Below are 22466 nucleotides of genomic sequence, written 5' to 3' on the forward strand. Positions count from 1 at the left end.
CTCTGGGATTCTCTTCCTCCATCTGGGACCCCTGTTGACACTCCACCCTCCTCCAAGGGCTCTGGGGGGTCACCCCATTATCTGTTGTTGGAAACCATGGACCCGGGAGGGGTTCGTCATGCCCTTTCCCTTCCCCTAAAGATCAAAGTTTGGGAAGATCCCCTGGAGGAGGGCATGAAAACCCACTCCAGTATTCTCATCTGGAGAATCCCATGGACAGGGGAGCCTGGCAGGATACAGTCCATGGGGTCGCAAAGGGTCGGACACGACTGAAGCGACTAGGCACAGCACAGCACAGAGCTCAAAGAGGGACTCCAAAGCGCCTTTGTATTTTAATAAACTTTCCTTTATTAGGTTACTGACTATTATCAACCATCATAAAATAGAACAGGAGTTTCAAAACTGTACAGGCCACAAGGCTCTGGGCTGAGAGGAAAGACAGATGGGACTGAGGTTCGGGGAGCTGGGGTGTCAGGGGTGCAGAGAGACAACAAGGAGCCCGGGGGTTTGTCCAGCGTCTGTGGGAGACGACTGGGTCAAGGCGATAAGGCTGAGATCTGTCTAATGAGACCCTCTCATGTGTAACATTCATCAGAACATGGCCCACCCTGAAACAGGAGCGAGGACAGTCTTTAAACGTCTCAGGTTTGGTTCCTCCCACCCACTGGGGGAAAAACAAACCTCCGAATAGCAAGGGGACATTTACATTCCTCACCCAGTCTTGGCACCAATTTTGTGCTTTAAAAAATATACTCCACTGGAAGACTTTTTTTTTTAAAAGGTACCCTACAGCAGCTGTTTAAAACATATTTTTTACGGACAAATATATATGCATATATATTAAACATTTTAAACAAATAAAGTCATCTATTGTACCTGTACAGAAATGAACAGAAGGCAGATTCTAAGAGGGTGGACTTCAAGACATAAGAAAAGGTGACTTGGTGGCAGGTGCTGGGGTCTGCTACGTGGGGGAGTTGTGCAAGGGAGGGTGCTTCCCCCCCACTGCAGGCTGCCCGCCCCACCCCACCCTGCCCTACCCCACGGCTCTGGGGCACTGTGATGAACCGAGGCTATTCCACTTCAGCCCAGAGCCCGGACAGGGGCACCAAGCGGAGACAGGCACTGGCTTCGAGGACACACAACTCTGCTCTGGTCTCCCCCCCCGCCTGCCCTGCCCCTGGCCTCTCAGACCCACTCATCCCCCGTCTTGTTTCGGCAGGTTCTCGACAGGGGAAGCCAGAGCTTCCGTGTATTCGTGTGGCAAATCTCAGGTAGGAAAGCGAAAATGAAACCAAACCCACACCAAAAAACCCCACAGAAGACTAAAAAAATAAAACCACGTGCAAAAATGGATGAGCCTGAGTGACAAGTGGCTATCTGGGGGGACGCGGGGAGCTGCCACCGCCCTTGCAGACAGGTCCCTAAGACACTCATTATTGCACGTGAGGTGCCCTTTCAGGGGCCCGCTCGGGCACTCAGGAGCAGAGCCCCCTGGAAACTGTAGATCGAGGGGCCCACACAGAGGTCCCCCTGTGCCCACATGGGGACACATCACAAACATGACCCAGCGAAAGGGCCAGTGAGGCACACACATCCCAGGAAGGGGCAGGTGGAAGCAAAGCAACAGAACACTCCAGAGAGAAGTGACCCGAACAAAGTGTCCTTTCTAAATGGAATAAATAAATGGCTTTTGTTACTGTTAAAAGAATAAATACAGGGTTTGGAGGCTCCGGCAGCCAGGACTGATGCTGGGTGCTCATGTGCCTAGGGCAGGTCCCATTTTGGTTTCTGCCTCGGTGGCCATGGTGAGCTTCTGACATCCTGAGCTTCGTCCGCTGCGGCTGCCCTGCTGGGCGGGTGCTGGCCCTCATCTAAGCACCTCTTCGCACCCCTGGGATCTGTTCTCGGCACCGGGGGGTCCCGGCAGGTGTGGGGAGCACCCAGGCCACCCCAAGAGTAGGTAAGAGCTCAGGGCAGCAGTTTATCCTCTGTGTTTTTTCCAAGGAGGGGCTGTGATATGGCATGCGGGGGACTTCTGCCAAGGTCCAGAAGGGGAGCAGAAGGGCCCGTATCCAAAGCCGTCTGTGTCCGGCTGGGCAGCCAGGGAGGATGAAAAGGAAGTCGGGACTTCCTCCCACGCCTCGGACGCCGGTCCAAGGCTCGTGGCGCTGTGGTGGCTCAGTGAGTTGGCACCGGGGGGGTGGTTGTGCTGGCGGTCCCAGGCGGAGCATCACTGGTAGAGGAGGTAGGCCTTGAGGGAGGCGGGCAGTGGCAGCGCGTGGATCTCACCCAGGCGCCCCTTCCCCAGGGCCAGGCGCACCGAGCGACGGCAGAGATCCATGAGTGGTAAGGGCTCCGCTGCGGATAGGAGGAGAGAGAGGACGCCTGTTAGAATGGCTCTGGGTGGTTTGAGAGCAAACACCAACAACAGCAGCAACAGCATCACTTACTGATACCCGACGTTTTTTAAAAAAAAATGTTTATTGATCTATTGATTTGGCTGCACAGGGTCTTGGTTGATCAGACTCAGGCCCTGTGCATTGGGGACTCGGACTCTTTGCCACTGGACCACCATGGAAGTCTGGATACTAGTTTTCATACCCAGATGACTACAAATGAACTCCTTTTACTTTTTTTTTCTGGCCATGCAGTGTGGCCTATGGGATCTTAGTTCTCCAACCGGGGATGGAACCTGGACCCTCGGTAATGAAAGCGCGGGGTCCTAACCTCTGGACCACCAAAGGCTCCCCTCATTTTACCTTTTTTTAAAAAAAATTATTTATTTTTAATTGATTGATTATTGCTTTACAATATTGGTTTGATTTCTGTCTCATTTTACATTTTAAATGAGTTATTAATTGCTAACACAGAAAACTCACTGGGCCAGGCCCCCTTGTAAGCCCTCATTTAATCCCCATGATGGTCTGTTATGAATGATCTAATAATCACATACCATGATCATCATCCCCATTTTATTGATGAGGAAACTGAGGGATAGAGTCCAAATAACTAGCCCAGGGCCACACCACTGGCAGGACAAGGAGCAAGGGTTAGGATCAGGGTTAGCTCTAAGCCACTGAACTAGAGGCCCTCTTCATGGACTCTCCCCTGCATATATCCAGTCTCAGACCCCACTTGGTCTTTCAGGAGGAGAATCATTCTATGTTAACCTGACTGCTCACAGGGACGGTTCTCCTCTCCATTTTACAGCTGAGGGCACTCAGGTGCAGAGGGGGCTGAAGAAGCGCCAGGATTACAGGCTGGGGTCCAAACCCCTGCAGTCGGGGCCCAGTTCATGGTAGAGCTGCATCAGGAACCTGGATCCCAAGGGCCTTCTGGTAGCAGCCTGCAAGGGCACCTCTGCCCTCGTGTCCCTGGGAGGGCCTAAGACCTAGCTTCCTGCAAGACAGGCTCCACACAGCCTGCGTCTCAGATAAACCCTCTGCTCCAGAAGGAACCAGAAAGTCATGCCCTCCAAGGCCCCAGAGGCTGCTGAGTTGTCGTGGGCTCTGCTCATCTCCTCTCCCCCCATGCCTGACTCCTTGCTCTCCTGACCCCCATGGCTGACTCCTTGCTCTCACCCATGAAGCCAGGTACAGGTGAGCACAGATGAATGGCTCGGGGTCCCTCCCCGCCATGGGGTCCTGGACACACAAAGAGCTGAAGTGAGTGGATCTGTGACCTTGTCCACAGTCTCCCCAAACCTCCTTGTGAACAAAACAAAAGGTCAAACCGAAAAACTGAGAAAACCCCCAGCATTTCCCTTGAGATCCCATTCCACCAATTAAAAAGCGACAAAAGTTCTTTAATATTCACCAGTGTGTCTCAGAATATTAAAAAGAATATTTAAAAATTCAGTCATTGGGAATTCCCTGGTGGTCCAGTTCAATTCCTGGGCCGGGAAGATCCGCTGGAGAAGGGATAGGCTACCCACTCCAGTATTTTTGGGCTTCCCTGGTGGCTCAGCTGGTAAAGAATCTGCCAGCAGTGTAGGAGATCTGGGTTTGATCCCCAGGTTGGGAAGATCCCCTGGAGAAGAGAAAGGCTACCCACTCCAGTATGCTGGCCTGGAGAATTCCATGGACTGTATAATCCATGGGGTCACAAAGAGCTGGACACAACTGTGACTTTCACATATGTCACATACTAGTGGTTAAGACTTGGTGCTTATGCTGCCGAGGGCTTGGGATCAATCCCTGGTCAGGGAACTGCTGCTGCTGCTGCTAAGTCGCTTCAGTCGTATCTGACTCTGTGCGACCCCATAGACGGCAGCCTACCAGGCTCTCCGTCCCTGGGATTCTCCAGGCAAGAACACTGGAGTGGGTTGCCATTTCCTTCTCCAATGCATGAAAGTGAAAAGTGAAAGTGAAGTCGCTCAGTCGTGTCCAACTCCTAGCGACCCCATGGACTACAGCCTACCAGGCTCCTCCATCCATGGGATTTTCCAGGCAAGAGTACTGGAGTGGGGTGCCATTGCCTTCTCTGGTCAGGGAACTAAGATCCGGCAAACCGCGCACTGTGTGGCCCAAAATATAAATAAATAAATAAAAATTCAGTGACTGAAGACCAAATCCTAAGGCTGGTGGTTTTTGGGGAAATAGGGAATGACTGAGTAGGGGTTCCCTTTGGTGATGATGAAAGTGTTCTAAGATGAACCACACCAGAGGCTACACAGCTGTTAGTGAGCTAGAGGTCACCACACGGTGCAATTTAATGGGTGAATTGCATGGCATGTGAATTATATCACAGTAAAGCTGTTATTTAAAAAAAGAATACATCTTAGGCTTGACAGGGCATTTATGAAATTCCAGGCTTTAAAAGAAGACAGACAATGGCTCTTTATCTCCCCTGGGCAGTCCCAGGAGACAGGATAGTCCTAATAGTGTCATTTGCTCAGTCATGTCTGACTCTTTGAGACCCCATGCAGCCACCCTGCCAGGCTCCTCCGTCCATGGAATTCTCCAGGCAAGAATACTGGAGTGGGTAGCCATGCCCTCCTCCAGGGGATCTTCCCAACTCAGGAAGTGAACCCAGGTCTCCCACATTGTAGGCAGATTCTTTACTGTCTGAGCCACCAGGGAAGCCCAGGAGACAGGATGGAAGTGGTAGATGTTTTTCATGGAAAGCTTTGAAACGGGGCCTTTCCTGGAGGAAGGATTAACTAAATGATGTTCCATATGTTCGGGTCAAGGATCCCACAGACTCCTGGTGGGTCGGGATGGAATCATCCCACCTGCTGGCCTGCAGAGACCTGGTCTCCTTCACTGGACCTGCCTCGGGGACCCCAACCCCAGCCCCTCACCTTCACCTGCATAGCAGCCTGACCTCGAGCAAATGGCTCCCTTCCCACAGGCCTCAGCTTCCCCAGATGGAAGACGAGGGGTCTGGACCAGACGCTCCCCAGAGTCCCATTGGCTGAGCCTGAAGTCCAGCAATGCCAGGATGAGGAGCGAGTGGTCCTCTGAGCCTCTGAGTGGGGAATTGGGCTCCTCTCCTCCACTCAGAGGGCTTCCCAGGAGGCGCAGTGGTAAAGAATCCACCTGCCAATGCAAGAGATGTTGGAGACACAGCTTCAATCCCAGGGTCAGGAAGGTCGCCTGGAGAAGGAAATGGCAACCCTCTCTAGTATTCTTGCCTGGAGAATCCCAAGAACAGAGGAGCCTGGTGGGCTACGGTTCATGGGGTTGCAAAGAATCAGACATGACTAATCAACTGAGCACGCATGCCTCCACTCAGAAACTCTCCTCCATCCTCCTCCAGCACTGCCTCATTCAAGGATGTGGCTCAGCCCCAGAGGGGCTTCCCCTCATGTCTGAAGACACTTGGGAAAGCTTCAAAAGCCACTGACTATGATGGAGAGCCTGCTGGGCCGTGGGAAGGGCTGAGAGGGAGTTCCCATCCTCACCTCTTGGCTAAATGGGTATCAAATCAGCTCATCAACACCCTCAGGAAGAAATGTTTCTAAACAGCAGGTCATCCTCACCCCACCCATTGCCAATTTTGCAGGAGGCAAGACTATAATGCCCGGGGTCCTGGTCTGATTGCAGAGACCGAGTGCAAGGCTCCAGAGATGGATGTGGACATCATGCCAGGAAAAACATCTGTCCCACAGATTCTGGTTGGTCACTACCAGGACCCAGAAGGCCTTCCCGCCCTCAGTCCTTTTACCCAGGGTGGGGAGTGTGGGGCTGTAGGGTCTGTATCCGGCTCCATCCGCATGGAGTATGGCTCAGGAATCAGGAAGTGAAGCTGGCGCTATTTACGGGGGCAGAAGGACAAGGAACTGGACAAGGCCACGTGCCCACATCCACATCTCCACGACGAGCAACCACCTGGTAGACGATTTGAACATGCACAGCCAGGGTCACCTCCTACTTCTCCAAGAGATGCTCACCCGCAACCCCAGAGCCTGGTTCTGTGTCCAGTCCACGGGCGGTGAATGGACTTTGGGTCTGTGAGGTCATGGATGTACGTCTCAAGTCAGGAAGTGCCCAGTTCAGAGACGTTTCCACCCACCACCTTCACAGCTCCCAGGTCCTGGGAACCAGAAAAAGGAGAATTTGAAAATGCTGAACCTCCTTAATGGGAGGTGCCATTAAAAGCTGGGGGGAGAGGTGCAGGAGGACTCTCCTTTGAATGACAGCTGGTCTGCTGCTTGAAAATAGGCCTTTCCTGGGACTTCTCTGTGGTCCACTGGCTAAGACTCCATGCTCCCAGTGCAGGGGGCCCAGGTTCAATTCCTAGTCAGGGAGCTAGATCTCACAGGCCACAACTAAGACCCGGTGCAGCCAAACAAATAAATATTAAAAAAAAAAAAAAGCCTGGGCTAAGTGGTAAAGAATCCACCTGCCAGTGCAGGAGACACGGGTTTGATCCCTAATTCAGGAAGATCCCACATCCCGCAGAGACACTAAGCCTGTGCAGCACAGCTATTGAGCCTGTGCAGCACAGCTATTGAGCCTGTGCTCTAGAGTCGCAACTACTGAAGCCCACAGTGCCCTAGAACCCGTGTTCTGCAACAAGAGAAACCATCACAATGAAAAGCCCAAGCACCGAACCTAGAGAGTAGCCCCTGCTCACTGCAACTGGAGAAAGCCCTCACAGCAATGAAGACACAGCACAGCTTAAAAAAAAAATAGGCCTTTCCTTCTGATTCTCCAGGGAGTGGGGTGGGCAGGCCTAGGAGCCAAACTGGGCCCTGTCTCCCCCTCCAATGGCCATTGCTGCCCCTTCTTCCCAGAAAAGAGCAAGATGACACAGCAGCCCCTCTGGTTGCAGCCTCAGCCCCGGAGACCTTGAGCCCCAAGGAAGAGTCAGAACAAGTGGTCTGTGATCAGAGGTGGTTGGACAGTGGTGGAGGTCACACAAGGACACACAGCCTTTGCTCTGGCCCTGTCCAGGCCAGCTCAGCCCAGGGTCCCGGCACTGGGGCAGGGATTCTTCCGGGGAGGGTCCACCTGGCGTTCGGGGGAAGGCAGACTGGGAGGACAAAATGCCCACTGCAGTACCCAGGGTGGGGTGAGGTGGGGGAAGGGGTGAACAGGACTCTGACAACTCTGGCTGACCCGCTCTGCAAACAGCTGCTCCCTGCTGAGGTCAGCACCGGGCAGCTGGGTGAAGTGGGACTGGGTGGAGAAGGAGGGAGTGGACTTTCCAGACGACCCAGGGAGCAGTAAGAAGATTGCTCGAAGACTGCAGAGCCCAGTCCAGGCCTGACACCAAGAATATGTATCTGGTCAGACTTGGCCAGGGCTTCTGCCTGTCATGCCCTGTTCCCTGGGTGGACTCTGACATCCCTTCTTCCTCAGCTGCCTTGGGGAGTAAAGCAAACCCTCCTGGGCAGAGGACTTGGGTGCCCTTTGACCTCACCTGACAGATACTCTGGGCTCTGTCTCTAACTGCCTCTTCTTCCCCCGAAGGCAGCAGCCCAGGGAGGGGAAGGAACTGTGGGTGGGACAGCACCCCTCCCACCAAATTCAAGTCCATCTGAAAACCTCAGAATATGACCCTGCTGGAAACAGGGTCTTTGGAGATGTAACTGGTTAACATGAGGTCACATTGGAATAAGGCTTCCCTGGTGGCTCAGCGGTAAAGAATCCGCCTGCAATGCAGGAGCCACAGGAGACTCGGGTTCTATCCCTAGGTCGGAAAGATACCCTGGAGGAGGGCATGGCAACCCACCGCAGTATTCTTGCCTGGAAAATCCCATGGACAGAGGAGCCTGGTGGGCTCCTACGGTCCATAAAGTCACAAATAGTCGGACATGACTGAGTGACTGAGCACTCACACATACTGGAGTCGAATGAGCCCTGTCCTTATAAGAGGTCACAACCAGAGCAGGCCACATGACCACGGAGGCAGAGACTGAGTGATGTGTCCACAAACCAAGGCGTGCTGGGACAGGACAGACTCTCAGAGCCCTGAGAAGGAACTGCCCTGCCCACACCTTAGTTTCAGATACCTGGCCTCCTGAACTGAGATGAAACACCATTTCTGTTACTTTAAGCCTCCCAGTTGGCAGTCATTTTTTCCTGTGGCCCCAGGAAATAACCACACCCCCTCCTCTCTACACCAGCCCCTTCCTCAGGCTTTTGAACCCACCCTATCCAGATGACCCTCGTCAGGGTCACCAGCCATCGCCTCACCGCCAAAGCTGATGGACAAGTCTTGAGTATACTTGACTTGGCTGAGTGTACTTGACTTGGCATGACTTTGTCCTTCTTGAAGTCCTTTTTTCATTTGGTGTCCAGAACACTACTCCTCCCCCCAGCCTCTGCTACTCCACTTTTCCTTCCTCATCATCCACCCTAAACAATGACTCGCCCCAGGGCTGGGCCTCAGCCTTCTCCTCCTTCCTTTCCTTGGTGACCTCATCCAGGGTTAGAGCTTTCAGCTCCATCTCCACTGACCACTGTCCTGTCTCCAGACCTGCAGAGTCACTGTGACATGCTGAGTGAGCATCACAAATGTCACTTCCCCACGTCCACGGTGCCCACCCTGGCCCTCGTCCCCACCCGCACCTTTCCTCTGGACAACCATCAGGGCTCCTCCCTGGCCTCCTGGTGGCCCCTCGTGCCCCTACCATCCATTTCTACACAGCAGCCAAAGTGACCCTTCTAGGACATAAGATCAAACACCCTGCAGAGGTTGGGGTTGCTGCCTTACCCTCACAGGTTTTCCCACCCGGATCCTCCTAAGCCAGCCAGCAGTGCAGAGTGGGGCCCATTCATGTCTGATTAGGAGAGTAGAAGGCTAGAAGCCAATGGGGCCCTGGCACTGCCTGGCGTTATTGTGGGGACAGAGGAGCATCCTCATCAGACACCAAGAGTGTGGAGGGGACTTAAGCCTCTGGGCACTTCCAGTCTCCCCCCTCCACCCCGGGGTCCAGCTCAGGGGTGGCCTTCTCATAACACATGCCCTCTGCCTCCATCCCTTTAAGTTTCCCAAACAAGAAAAATTGCAAAGACATCTGACCTCCCATCTAATGCAGAGCTGACAGGGCATTGACCGATCACACCCATCTGGGCCTCCAGGACTGCTTTGGCAGAACCACCGCCGAGCCTTGTCCTGACTCAGCAGGGGAACAGTTCTGTTCGTGCACGCCCTGATTCGCCATGGGGGAACAGGCCCCTCCCGGCCGCTCTAAGGTCTGCCTTCTGTCCCAGAGCTGGGCATGTAAGCAGTAAAACTGTGCACTCCCGGCATCAGCACTGATGGACCTGTTTCCAGAGGGGCCAGGGCTGACCCGTTCTTGGAAAGACCAAGTCTCAGAAGCCTGGACCCAACAGTTCACTCCTCTGTCTGCACAGAGCAGGCATTAAAGGACTTCCCTGTGGTCCAGTGGCTAAGACCCTGAGCTCCTAATGCTTGGAGGTCGGGTTCAATCCCTGGTCAGGGAACTAGATCCCACATGCTGCGACTAAGAGTTCGCATGCTGCAACTAGAGATTCCATATGCTGCAATGAAGATCGAAGACGCCACATGCCACAACTAAGACTCAGTGCAGCCAAATAAATAAATATTACAAAAACGGGGGGATGGCACTGAACTCCCTGGGGCTGTAGTCACTCTCTACTAGGAAGAGATAAGCAGGACTACAGGCCAGGTTCCCCTGAGACCCTGGGTCCCGGGCTCCCAATCCCTGCCCATCCCTGCACAGGGTAGATGTGGCTGTGAACCTTCTAGCCTGATTTGTGGAGAGAGGGACTCACAGAACTTGCCCTGCTGGTTCCCTAGACCGGGTCTGAGTGACTTCCTCAGGGAGGTTACCTGCTGGATACACACCTGCCAGCAGTACCAGGAGGACCTACAGTGCTGGGCTACACAGGTGAGGGGGACACCCCACCTGGCTGTGGGCTCACTGCCCTCACCCTGTCAGAGCCTGCCAGGAGCAGCAAGGGAAAGATGGGCAGCGGAGGGTTCCAAAGAGAAACATCTGTACCCCATGGAGTACAGGGGATATCTGCTGTCGAATGAATGAGAGGTCACTGGCTTTCACTATGTGGGCAGCCCTAGTACCCCCAGGACGCAAAGCCCAGCTCAATAATACGATGGTTACTGTGCTAGAAGGTGATCAACTGCAGATCAAACCTGGAGGCAGGTCAACCAGAAACAGACCACATCTGTCAAAGACCATCCATCCACTGACCCTTTCATTCATTCAACCATCCATCCACTGACCCTTTCATTCATTCAACCATCCATCCACTGACCCTTTCATTCATTCAACCATCCATCCACTGACCCTTTCATCCATTCAACCATCCATCCACTGATCCTTTCATCCATTCAACCATCCATCCACTGACCCTTTCATTCATTCAACCATCCACCCACCCACCCATCTACTCCGTTACTTATTCATCCATCCATCCGTCCATCTGTCCACCCCTCCATTCATCCATTCACTCCTTTAGTCACTCACTCATTCAACTATCTATCCATCCATCCATCCATCCATCCACCATCCAGCCATGAGGGGCTGCCATGTAATCTGCAGACTCTAGCTAGAAATCTCATCTAATCTGAGGCAAGGCAAGAGTCTGAGGATCTGAAAGTTGGGGTGTCTACTTAAAGACATTTAAATGCAACAACTGTAGACTTTTAGCTGGGCCCAGCCAGGACCAGCAGGGCACAGGGAGGCCAGGGACACCACCACCAAAAACAGAGCCAAGGACACTTACGGTCGAGTCCATTCAAGTAGCGCATGCGGATCTCACAGTGGCCCCAGACAGCACTCACTACAGGATACAGTTTTTTGCCCTTGAGTCCCCGAAAAGCTACTCCCATGTACTGTCCATCCACAATGAAGCTCAGGGTCCCGTCGTCCATATCCAGGGCCACTAGGAAGGAGTCGGGGACAATGAACGTCTCGTCCGGCTCCAGAAAGGCCGGGTACGTCTTGCTTGGCTGGTTTTTGCCGTCGTGGTAGAGCCGGTTGCGCCCCAAGTCCCAGCCCCAAGACTCGTGGTTATTCCCAACGAGTGTTGTGTACCCCACGGAGTGCAGGGGGGCGTCTGCCGTTGCCACCCCCACCACGGCGTGGGTGCCCCGCTGCCTCATGGCCCACGTGATCTGCCATACGTGCAGCCCACGCGTGTACCCGACTTTGCCCCTGATGGCGTCCGTGCTCTGGGCCACCGGATGCCGGTGGAAGATGAGCTTATCGTCCTCTTTCACGAAGACGTTGAGTGAGCGGTCATTATTGTTCCAAGAGTGGAGTAGCTGGACGTCATAGGACACGGGAGGCATGTCCAGCAGCAGGTCCAGGCGGGTGGGCTTGCAATAGTCCAGACCCTGGAGCTCCTGCTTCAAGGGCCGGTACGTGGGGTCCCTCATGTCCACCGTCTTGATCCCTCCAGTGACCTTCTGCCCCATGTCGGCCTCCCGTTTCACCTGGTCACCAACTCCCAAGACAAACTCATCAATGGCGGGGCCACTTCTCCAGTTTTCAATCAGGCCGGGATGGCACTCCTGAGGGAGGCTGCTAGGTGATGTGGAGCATCCGGTGCTGCCTAGTGGGTGGGAGGAGAAATAGGAGGTGAGCTGGGGGTGCAGAGAGAAGGGGAGAAATCCACTAGGTTCATACATCACACAGGCATGTCCCTCCCATCACATCTGATTCCGGGCAGACCGGAGCCTCTGCACCGAGTGACATTCCCTCTGCCCCTGCAGCTAGGTTAGCATAAAGGAGGGGGCCGTGCACCTGGAAGTCTGTGTGGAGAGGTGGCCTTGGGGGCAGGTGTTACGCCCAACTGTGTCAGGTGTCCAGCCTGAGGCTTGCGAATTCATCACTGTTTCTCAGGGCAGAAGGCCAAGTTGGCCTGATCACAAGGTCAGCTCAGGGCAGTGGGCGTCTCCTCTGGTCAAAGCAATGGGAGGCTTACTCCCAGCACCTGCTGTTTGGAGGGCAGGTGAATCCCTGCATGGCAGCAGAAACCGTTTGAGGTGCTGATTCCCAGTCCCTCCTCTCTCTTCCAGCACAGCCACCTCCGAGGATGTACCACCAGTTCACACTAGGGAAGGGAACCCCAGGGTGGGCATAAAACTCCTGGCTCAGTGGCTCCAGGGGGCACATCAACGCCCCCCCCCCCAGCTGGCCCAGAATCAGGTGGGCACAGGGCTCTCACTACCACCCCTGAGTGGTTCTGGACCCACGTTTAGACAGCCATCCTCTCCCACCCACATTCTTCAACTGGTGTCTAGTGTTTGGCTCCTCCAGTCCCCACAGCCCATCTGGGAAAGAAGTCCGACTCCAAGACGACTCATTTCCACCCAGGCTACACCATCCCTGTGTCCTTTAAGGGAGATCAGAGCCACAGGCCGGAGGGGAGAGTCCACTGTCTGTCCTCTCTGTGGGCAGCACTGGGAGGAGGGGCTGAAATGTGGGACAGATAGGACTCTGGTCACCCCCGCCACTCCAGTCCCCATTTCCTGAGCCTCACTCAAGAGAGAAGGTGCTTCCTGCCATCACAACCACTACCTCCCACTCCCCTGGCCCATGGGAGGGCCTCTTGGCTGCCTAGTTTGGGGGACAGGCTCCGAGGACTGGCTTCCCAGGTGACTCAGTGGTAAAGAATCCACCTGCCAGTGCAGGAGATGCAAGAGACATGGGTTCAATCCATGGGTAGGGAAGATCCCCTGGAGGAAGACATGGAAACCCACTCCAGTATTCTTGCCTGGAGAATCCCATGGACGGAGGAGCCTGGTGGGCTACGGTCAATGGGGTCACAAAGAGTCGGACATGACTGAGCATGAACGCTCTCATGCTCTCCCAGGACTGGCCAGACAAGGCAGCAGGCAGACTCCTGGCTACATAAACAGGAGTAAATGAGGACACAGAGGAGCTGGGCAAGAGGCCATGGGTGCCTGGCTGCTGGAGAAGCATCACAGGGTCACTTGTTCCCAGGAGCACGATGGTGCCTGGGACAAGGACAACACAAGGGAGCCCAGTGTGGGGCTGCAGTTAGCGTGTCATTTTCCCTCCAAGGTACAAGATGAAGCGTCTGCCAGGGGATGAGGGCAGGGACTGGCTGCCGAAGATCTGGCAACCTGGGACCACTGGCCTCCCCACTGGGCACCCAGGGACCCACAGGACCAGGAGGACAGGAGGGATCTGCAGTGAGATTGGCTTCCGATCTGGAACTGTTTTCTTCTCATCAGCTGGGACAAGATCTCCAGAGATGCCCCATCCTCAAGGCGGCCAGGGGTCCTGGGAGGCAGGCTCTTGGCAAATGCCCATGTGGGAGTGCTTGGACCCCCTTATCTCAGCGAGTAGGTCATTCCTCTCACCCTCCAGGCTATCACCCTCTTGTCAGCTGGCTCAAGCCTCAGAGCAGGAAGAACCTCTCTCCCTGAATCTCATGGGGTCAAAGATCCCACCCCACACCACCCATGAGAGCAGATGGAGAGAGTGAGGGGGAGGCTAGGGATGGGGTAGGGGGAGAGGAGACCTGGGCAGGTGGGAAGGAAGGGTGGTGGTGGGAAAGTCCTTCCAACACATTAATTTAAAATATTTGGGGAGAAATGAGTGGGAATGGAGAAGGACCATAGCAAGGAGGTTGAGGTCAAGTCAGAGATGGAAGGAGGGAAGGGCTGATAGGGTGGTGGGGGGAGAGGGGGAGAGAGGGACAGAGAGAGCTCGTGGGCTAGTACATCTGGGCCTGTGCACACACGTAACCCCTACTGTAGCTGGATCAAACCAGTCAGTCCTAAAGGAAATCAACCCTGAATATTCATTGGAAGGACTGATGTCAAAGCTGAAGCTCCAATACTCTGGCCATCTGATGCAAAGAGCTGAATGACTAGAAAAGACCTTGACGCTGGGAAAGACTAAAGGCAGGAGGAGAAGGGGATGACAGAGGATGAGATGGTTGGATGGTATCACTGACTCGATGGACATGAGTTTGAGCAAGCTCCGGGAGATGGTAAAGACCAGGGAAGCCTGGAGTGCTGCAGTCAATGGGGCCGCAAAGAGTCGGACATGACTAAGTGATTGAACCACAACACAGCTGGACCAGGATCAGCAAACTCTCTGTCAAGGGGGAGCTGGTAAATGCTTTAGGTTTTGTGGGCCCAAGAGTCTCTGTGCAACTCCTCAGCTCTGCCTTGTCGCCTGAGAGCAGCCACAGACATCACATAAATAAAGAAGCCTGGCTGAGTTCCAATAAAACTTTATTTACAAGAGCAGACCAGGAGGTAGTCGGCCAACCCCACACACGGATCAGGGCAGCAGGAAAGCACGAGATGTTTGCTGGGAGGAATCGTGTGGCAGCAAGGTCAGTCCAGCCCCAGAATGAGGGGTCAGAAAAGACAGTGTAACCTCTCAGCAGCTGGTCAGCTGTCTGTCCGAATCAGCCAACTGCCTGCTCTCCATCTCCTGTCTACTTTCAAATGTGGCCGCAGGGACCCACTAGCCCTCTTTTTTGGGGGCCGCAGGGACCCACTAGCCCTCTTTTTGGGGACTATGGCCTGCCAGGGTGCTCCCCCCAGGCTCCTTCCCATCCTAGCCTCCAGACTCTGCATCATTCCTCTGCCAGCCCTGCTCCTGCGGCTTCTCATCTTCAGCCCTCTGCCTGAGACTCATCCGACGCTTTTCTGAGCCTCAGTTTGCTCTTCTGTAAGATGGGTGTCAAAGAGGAAAGCCCGTCCCCAGGATCAGAGCAGAGCACGTGGTTGTGAGGGTTCCATCTCCTCTCATACCCTGGGGGGTATTGGGGTGGGAGTGGGGGGGTGGGAGGAGAAGGGAAGCAGGAGTAGTGGGCAGTCACAGTCACAGGACAGGGACACTGTGATTCACACTGGTACTGCAGATGGACTCGCTTTCCCCCGAGGAGGGACACAGAGGGATACAGCTCTCACAAACACGGGTGCATACACACACACACACACACACACACACACACACACACGTCACACTAGAAGCCTGGCAAGGCCTCATGGAGTCTGCATTTACTTTCAGGAGAGGGAATGAGATAAAAACTTCTGAGATAGGGACTTCCCTGGTGGTCCAGTGACTAGGACCCCACACTCCCTATGCAGGGAGCTGGGGTTCGATCCCTGGTCAGGGAACTAAGATCCCACATGCCACAACTAAAGATCCCAAGTGCTGCAACAAAGACCTGACACAGCCAAATAAATAAATATTTAAAAAATTAAAAATAAACATTAAAAAAGAAGCTCTGGAACAGAGGGGAGGGACATCTTCAAAGCCCTGTGGTTGACTGGCTTGGACGTTTTCCACCTACCATGAACACACCCCTCCCACCGGATGCCACACCCATCATGCTGGGACAAAAGTCAGCTCATGGTTCACCGTGAAAAGGGATGTGTCTCGGACCCTCTAATGGGCAAGAGCCTTCCACATAGTGTCTTTCCTGGGATGGGGTGGCCCGGGACTCTAAGAACCCACCAGAGCTGCCCATTCACAATGGAATTCCAGGTGGACCCCCAGCGCTAAGTGGATGAACCCCTCCCACTGTCACCACCAGCAGCCAATTACGTGCTCTTGGCTTAGGGTCTGGGGAACAGCACTCCTATCCCAAAGCCTGGCTTCAGAGAGGATTTGCTGGGGGCCACAGCTCTCCACCGAGAGGAAGACCAAAGCCTCACACAGCACCTTCCCTCCAGCTTCTTGGGCTCCTCCAGTGGGCTCTCTGCTCTCAGAGGGCAGGGGAACCAGATCTAGAATTGGAGGACGTGCCGGGAAGGAAGCCCAGAGCTGGACAGTGACCCCCAGTGAGTGGGGAGGAGTCAGAAGCACCTCTGAAGCCCACTGTCTGGGAGTCCAAGACCTGGGCCGGAGGAAGGGTACTCAGCCTTTGCTGATCTAAGGCAGCAATCCTCTCTGAAGCGGGAGGGAAGGGCACACTGATATCTGTCTCCTGGGCACACATGGTTGAGAACACATACACCCACGGTTTTCACTATGCAAGAGGAAAGTAATGCCGACAAGCTTCTATCGCTGATGGAGGGACCAGCGAGCCTTGTGGGATGCACAAGGAACAGGGGAAGATGTGGGGGAAAGGCTGTTTGTGTACAGGTGTGGGCATGTATCCCAGACAGACAGACTCCACTGGGACATGCTTCTCGTCATATAGGTGCCACGTGACAGTCTCCAGTAAGGTGTAAAACATGCTGCAATCACCCACTGACCACGCTTCCAGGGGTCTTGTCTGTAAAACCCTGCAGCCCTGCACACGGACATGTGGGCAAAGATGCCCACTGCACCATGAACTCCAGCAGCTGTGGAGAGAAGGAGGTGGCCCCTCAGATGTGCTGACTTAACGTGACATGTAACATGACACTGTTATATTTTAAAAAACAAATTGGAGAACAACATGCAGAGCACGAACTGGCGTTTGTAAGAACAGAATTTTTAATAGGCATAGAGAAAGGTCTAGAAGAATAAACACCAAAACTGTCACAACAGTTAATACTGGAGAGTGGGGGGTGGGATGCATTAACTTTAAGGACTCTTTGAATTGAAAAAAAATTTAATGCATGTATTCTGTTTTGCAATGAAAAGGATGTTTAAGCACACAAAAACAGAATAAAAAGGTGGACATACACTGATTTAACACACTACATTCACAACAGAAAATTGTTCTCAAAGCAACTCCTAAAGTCTTTCCACATGTGTCACTTCTTATAAAGCAAACAGAGGATAAATACTTAATTTACACAGGAAGATATACATGAAGGAGACAGCAGGGCATTTAAAATACAGGACAAGAATTCCCAGTTACAGCTCTGGAGCCATCCCCCCAAAAGAGGACAGTATTTCTACAATAAGTTTTCCCAAGACTTCTAATTGCACTGCTTTTACATCTCAAATTTTATTTTTTCCCAGCAAAAATGGGGTAGCTATTTGTTAATCCTAAAGGAAATCAACTCTGAATATTCATTGGAAGGACTGATGCTGAAGCTGAAGCTTCAATACTTTGACCACCTGGTGTGAAGAGCTGACTCACTGGAAAAGACCTTGAAGCTGGGAAAGATTGAAGGCGGGAGGAGAAGGGGCAACAGAGAATGAGACAGTCGGAAGGCATCACTGACTCAACAGACATGAGTTTGAACAAACTCCGGGAGATACTGAAGGACAGGGAAGCCTGGCATGCTGCAGTCCATGGGGTTGCAAAGAGTCAGACACGACTGAGGGACTGAAAAACAATAATCTGTTTCCGTGGGCTCCGAACAAGAAAAGACCTGCGCCATCCTCAGATGGGAAACCCAGCCATGGTGGCTATACGGGGCTCTGTGTTCTGCCAAGGCCAGGATGAGGAAGGAGGACCTCTAGGGGGCAGAGGCTGGAGAGGGGCAAGACCACCAACCTTGACTCAGCTGGGACAGCGCCCTCAGCACCTGCTGGGAATGCAACACTGTCCCTTCAATTAAATCAGCAGCTCCGCAGTTCCGCCTTCCAAAACAGCACTTTCGGATCAATTGGAAATGCTAAAAATTACCCTTTTGTTTTGTTGTTAAAGACAAAAAATGTTTGTTGAGCGAGCAATACCCTCTGTTGGAGACACGTCCAAGGTGATAGGTGACAAATGGATGGGACGGCGTGGGGAGGCAGGGGATACACAGAGGCGGTCGCTGTGGCCTGGCAAGCGAACACCCAACCCAGCTTTCAGCTCAGTTCCCCCTCAGTGCGTCCGACTGCCCCCAGAACAGTAAAACCATTGTTTCAACACGTGATGGGGAAAGAATAAAATTCAGGATGTGGAACAAGGTGACCTATTTATAAAGCCTCCTTTCACCTGCAGATCAAATAAGCTCCCTCCCTCCGCCTCCCCGCCTCACACAGCGCTGGCTGCAGCCGAGGATTTTGCAAGAGAAGCAGGCCTGAGCAATGGGCTATTAGATCAGGACACAGCTTCTGCAGCTGGGCTGCGTGGCAGAGAGCACAAAACTGGGGATTTGTGCTTCGTGAGTAGGGGCTCACGCTTTGGTGGTGGGAGCACCCAGGGAGGGTGTGCTCCGTGCAAGCCTGACCACAGAGCCTGGGCCAACATGCCACCAACCACAGGACAAAAGCCATGTTATGTGGCCATTACCACCTCTACTCTGTGCACCTATAGCCTTGAGGAGAGACACCCAGGAAGATACATGAAAGCTGTCTTCTTGCTCAAGCAGGGCTAGAAAAGTCAGCATCTGCCCCCAGAATCAACAAAAAGGATTGGAGCTTTCTGGAAAGTTCTGATGAGTGGTTCTGGAGAGAAAAATCCCACACGGGCTGGAGCTCTAGCCTCTGACCTCAAAAGACCAAAAGATGCACCTGCCGTAAACACCTACGGAAGGACCCAGATTACTCATGGCACTTTCAGAAAGGGCTCGAATCAGTTGAGCCTGGCCTCTGGGAAACAGCATTCACATTCATTCAGAGACTAAAAATCATGAAAAAAAAAAAGTCACGGCTGCAGCCGAGTTGAGGTTATGATGACAACGGCTCCGTTCACATGAGCAGCTCTGCTCCTGGGAGGGAGCTGAGTGACAATGACACACGGTGATCTTCCAGAAAGCTTTCTGAGACAGCAGCAGATGCCCAGTGAGGAGGAAGGCTAGTGGACTCCCCACGTCACTCAGGCTGGGAGGTCCATCACACTGGGTCTACCCGGGCCATGCAGGAACTGGACGGGGGAGGGGTGTCTGTGGGAAGAGGGCAGGAAGGGAGCATGGAGGACAGTGTCACAGCCACTTCCCAGGGGAGAGCCCATGGGTGCCCAAGGGGGAAGGCTCAGGGATGCAGGTCCCTCCTCGCCCCACCCTGGATGGTGGCAGAAGCCCAGAAACCTCGGTGGACTGTTGGTCCCAGGGAGTGCACTCCAGCCTCAAGAGAAGTGGGGTTCGCCTTTCCCTGGATGAGTGCTGGGACAAGGCTCCCCAGGGAAACAAGGGTCTTCTCTGCACTGGCCGCCTGCAGCACACACGCTCACCTGTTCACTCCAGCTCTGTGTGGCCTGTGAGGAGGCCTGGGACAACTCCACTCGCCTGCATGGGGACCCCCAGAGCGAAGCCTGACCACGTCCAGGCTTTAGGGCCTAGAGACCTGAGTGCGAGCAGGTGACACTCTGGCCTCTTCCAATGGGACGTGCCAACTGGGAAAGGTAACCTCTGAGAGTGGCCCCATAGGTCACCCCATGTCCCTCCAGGAGGAATAAGCAGGAGGGAGGCCAAGGAGAGATGTGAGGCTGTGAGAGGAATCAGTTCCCAGAGATTCGAGGGGTTGGCTGCTGAGAGAGCTAGAGGGGCCTGTGTTTGTTTATCCCACCTGTAGGCTCAGGTGATGCTCTCAAACCACCTAGGGTGTAAAAGGAGGGGGAAGAGTGGCATTCGGCATAGCTGAAGCACTTCACATAGCACTGGGGGTACACGGTAGGTGTTTAATACCTGCCACTCCCTGCCTTCTCCCACCTCCCTTTAACAAGGCTGTTCTTTAGTCGCTAAGTTGTGTCCGACTCTTTTGTGAGCCCATGGACTGTACCCCACCAGGCTCTTCTGTCCATGGAGTTCTCCTGGCAAGAATACTAGATTGTGTTGCCATTCCCTTCTCTGGGGATCTTCCTGACCCAGGGAATGAACTCACATTTCCTTCATTGCAGGCAGACTCTGAGCCACCAGGGAAGCCAGAGGTTCGAAGGAGTGGTTCTCAAAGCAGGGTCCCTGATCAATAGATCAGTGTCATCCTTAGAGACAGCAAATGCTTGGGCCCCACCCTAATCTGAATCAGGCATGCTGGGGGTGGGGTTGGCATTCTAATGAGCCCTCCAGGGATTAGGACACTGCTAGTTTAAAGGAATTACAGCTCAAGATTTTGGAATCTCAAATCCACATTGAGAACTGACAAGCTTGGACTGAAGACTACTATTTTTTAAAATTTCTTGTTCTGTCCTGATTTGAAATATTTCAAATGTTATATATGCTCTTTTTTTTTGAAAGTCGCTCAGTCATGTTGGACTCTTTGTAATCCCATGGACTGTAGCCTGCCAGGCTCCTCTGTCCATGGAATTCTCCAGGCCAGAATACTGGAGTGGGTAGTCGTTCCTTCTCCAGGAGGTCTTCCCAACCCAAGGATCGAAACCAGGTCTCCCACACTGGAGGCAGATTCTTTACCATCTGAGCCACCAGGGAAGCCCAAGAATTCTGGAGTGGGTAGCCTATCCCTTTTCCAGGGCATCTTCCTGTCCCAGGAACTGAACCAGGGTGTCCTGCATCTCAGGCAGATTCTTTACTAGTTGAGCTACCAGGCAGGTCCATTCTCATAAGAAATCCATGCTCACAGAGAAATAAAATATCACCCTCCTACTCTAGCACAGATGCAGGGACTGTCCACTCACAGCAAAGGATCACACCACACACACTACACCCAAGTTGCTTTTTCTAAGTCATAATATATTAGCTCCAGCCTACATCAACTTTATGCTTTAGTAGCTATGTAATATTCCATTATCACAATTTTGGTAACTTTTCTTTTTTTAGCTGTGTCACATGACTGTGGGATCTTAGTTCCCTAACCAAGGATCAAACTCATGCCCCCTGCAAAGGAAGCATTGGAAGGAGTCCTACTTACTGGACTGCCAGGGAATTCTTGTGTGCCTTCCCATTTAGTTCACGGCCACCTTTCCTCTCATTCCCCTCAAAATCTTGGACCTCAGAACCTCCCACCCCACTGTCTATTTTTAGAAGAAGAAAATCCAATGTGAAAGTAACCTACCATCAGGCTTCCTGCTGTTGGAACTGTGGGGTCTGAAGGCACTCACAAGTTTCTGCACTCACTGGGCTGAAGGTTTGTCCACTGGACCTTGAATGGACCACAGCCAATGAACTTGGGCAAGATTCTAAAAGGAATGGGGCAGTGCGTCTCCTACTGCAACCTAATCATGGTTCCCTGGATGAGATTTCACAGAGGATTTCACAACAGGATGCCAAGGAAGAGGCAAATCCCTGGGCCTCACAGGCCAGTTGGTGAAAAAAAGGGACTTAAATATCCTTTAAAGATACAATGGCCTGCAGAAACTTCCTCTTGTAGGCTATTGGCCTTCCTCCTCCAATCTTGTCAGCCTGGAAAGACCTGAACACCTGCACTGATAACTCCACAAGGGAGACCACAGCAGGCTCACAGGTGGCAAATGCATTCATCCTGAACTTCCAGGCAAGCACGAGGGTCCGGGCACCAGATTCCCATGGTGCCAGCTGGTCACATGAGGGATGAGGCGAGGAGGCAGGAAGGGGTCTCCCCAGCTGGCAAATCTATGGAGATGGACACAGCTGTCCAAGATGCTAGCTGAAAGGATCACTGTACGAGGGGCAAGGGAAAAGGTCTGCTATCTTAAGTGACTGCAGCCACGAAACTAAATGATACTTGCTCCCTGGGACAAAAGCCGTGACCAACCTAGACAGTGTATTAAAAAGCATAGGCATCACTTTGCCAGCAAAGGTCCATGTAGTCAAAGCTATGGGTTTTCCAGTAGTCATGTACGGATGCGAGAGTGGGACCATAAAGAAGGCTGAGCGTCCAAGAATTGATGCTTTTGAACTGTGGTGTTGGAGAAGGCTCTTGAGAGTCCCTTGGACAGCAAGGAGATCAAGCCAGTCAATCTTAAAGGAAATCAACCCTGAGTATTCATTGGAAGGACTGATGCTGAAGTTGAAGCTCCAATAATTTGGCCACCTGATGCAAAGACCCGACTCATTGGAAAAGACCCTGATGCTGGGAAGATTGAGGGCAAGAGAAGAAGGAGGTGACAGAGGATGAGATGGTTGGATGGTATCACCCACTGACTCAATGGACAAGAGTTTGAGCAAACTCAGAGAGAAGGACAGGGAAGCCTGGCGTGCTGCAGTCCATGAGGTCACAGAGAGTTGGACATGACTTAGTGAATGAACAACAATCTAAAGTGGAAGGAAGGACACAACTGTATCTGCCCTACTAGTAAAGTCTAGAAAGAAGTATACAGGCACAT

The 22466-nt window shown here is 53.0% G+C and overlaps 1 protein-coding gene across 3 annotated transcripts in view; it reads right to left on the minus strand.

Moving 5' to 3' along the window:
• Positions 1-324: 324 nt before the first annotated feature.
• Positions 325-22466, minus strand: part of LOC109570359 (SPRY domain-containing SOCS box protein 1) — a 134794-nt gene continuing 112652 nt past the window's right edge. For all 3 annotated transcript variants that reach the window (XM_019976246.2, XM_019976248.2, XM_019976247.2), the window contains 2 exons: positions 11187-12017; positions 325-2361 (listed from right to left, as the gene is read on the minus strand). In XM_019976246.2, coding sequence (XP_019831805.2) covers positions 2234-2361; positions 11187-12017 — 959 coding nt within the window. In that variant the 3' untranslated portion in view covers positions 325-2233. The remainder of the gene's footprint in view (positions 2362-11186; positions 12018-22466) is intronic.

Source organism: Bos indicus, chromosome 16, assembly GCF_029378745.1.
Source record: "Bos indicus isolate NIAB-ARS_2022 breed Sahiwal x Tharparkar chromosome 16, NIAB-ARS_B.indTharparkar_mat_pri_1.0, whole genome shotgun sequence".
In the NCBI taxonomy this organism is placed as follows: Eukaryota; Metazoa; Chordata; class Mammalia; order Artiodactyla; family Bovidae; genus Bos; species Bos indicus.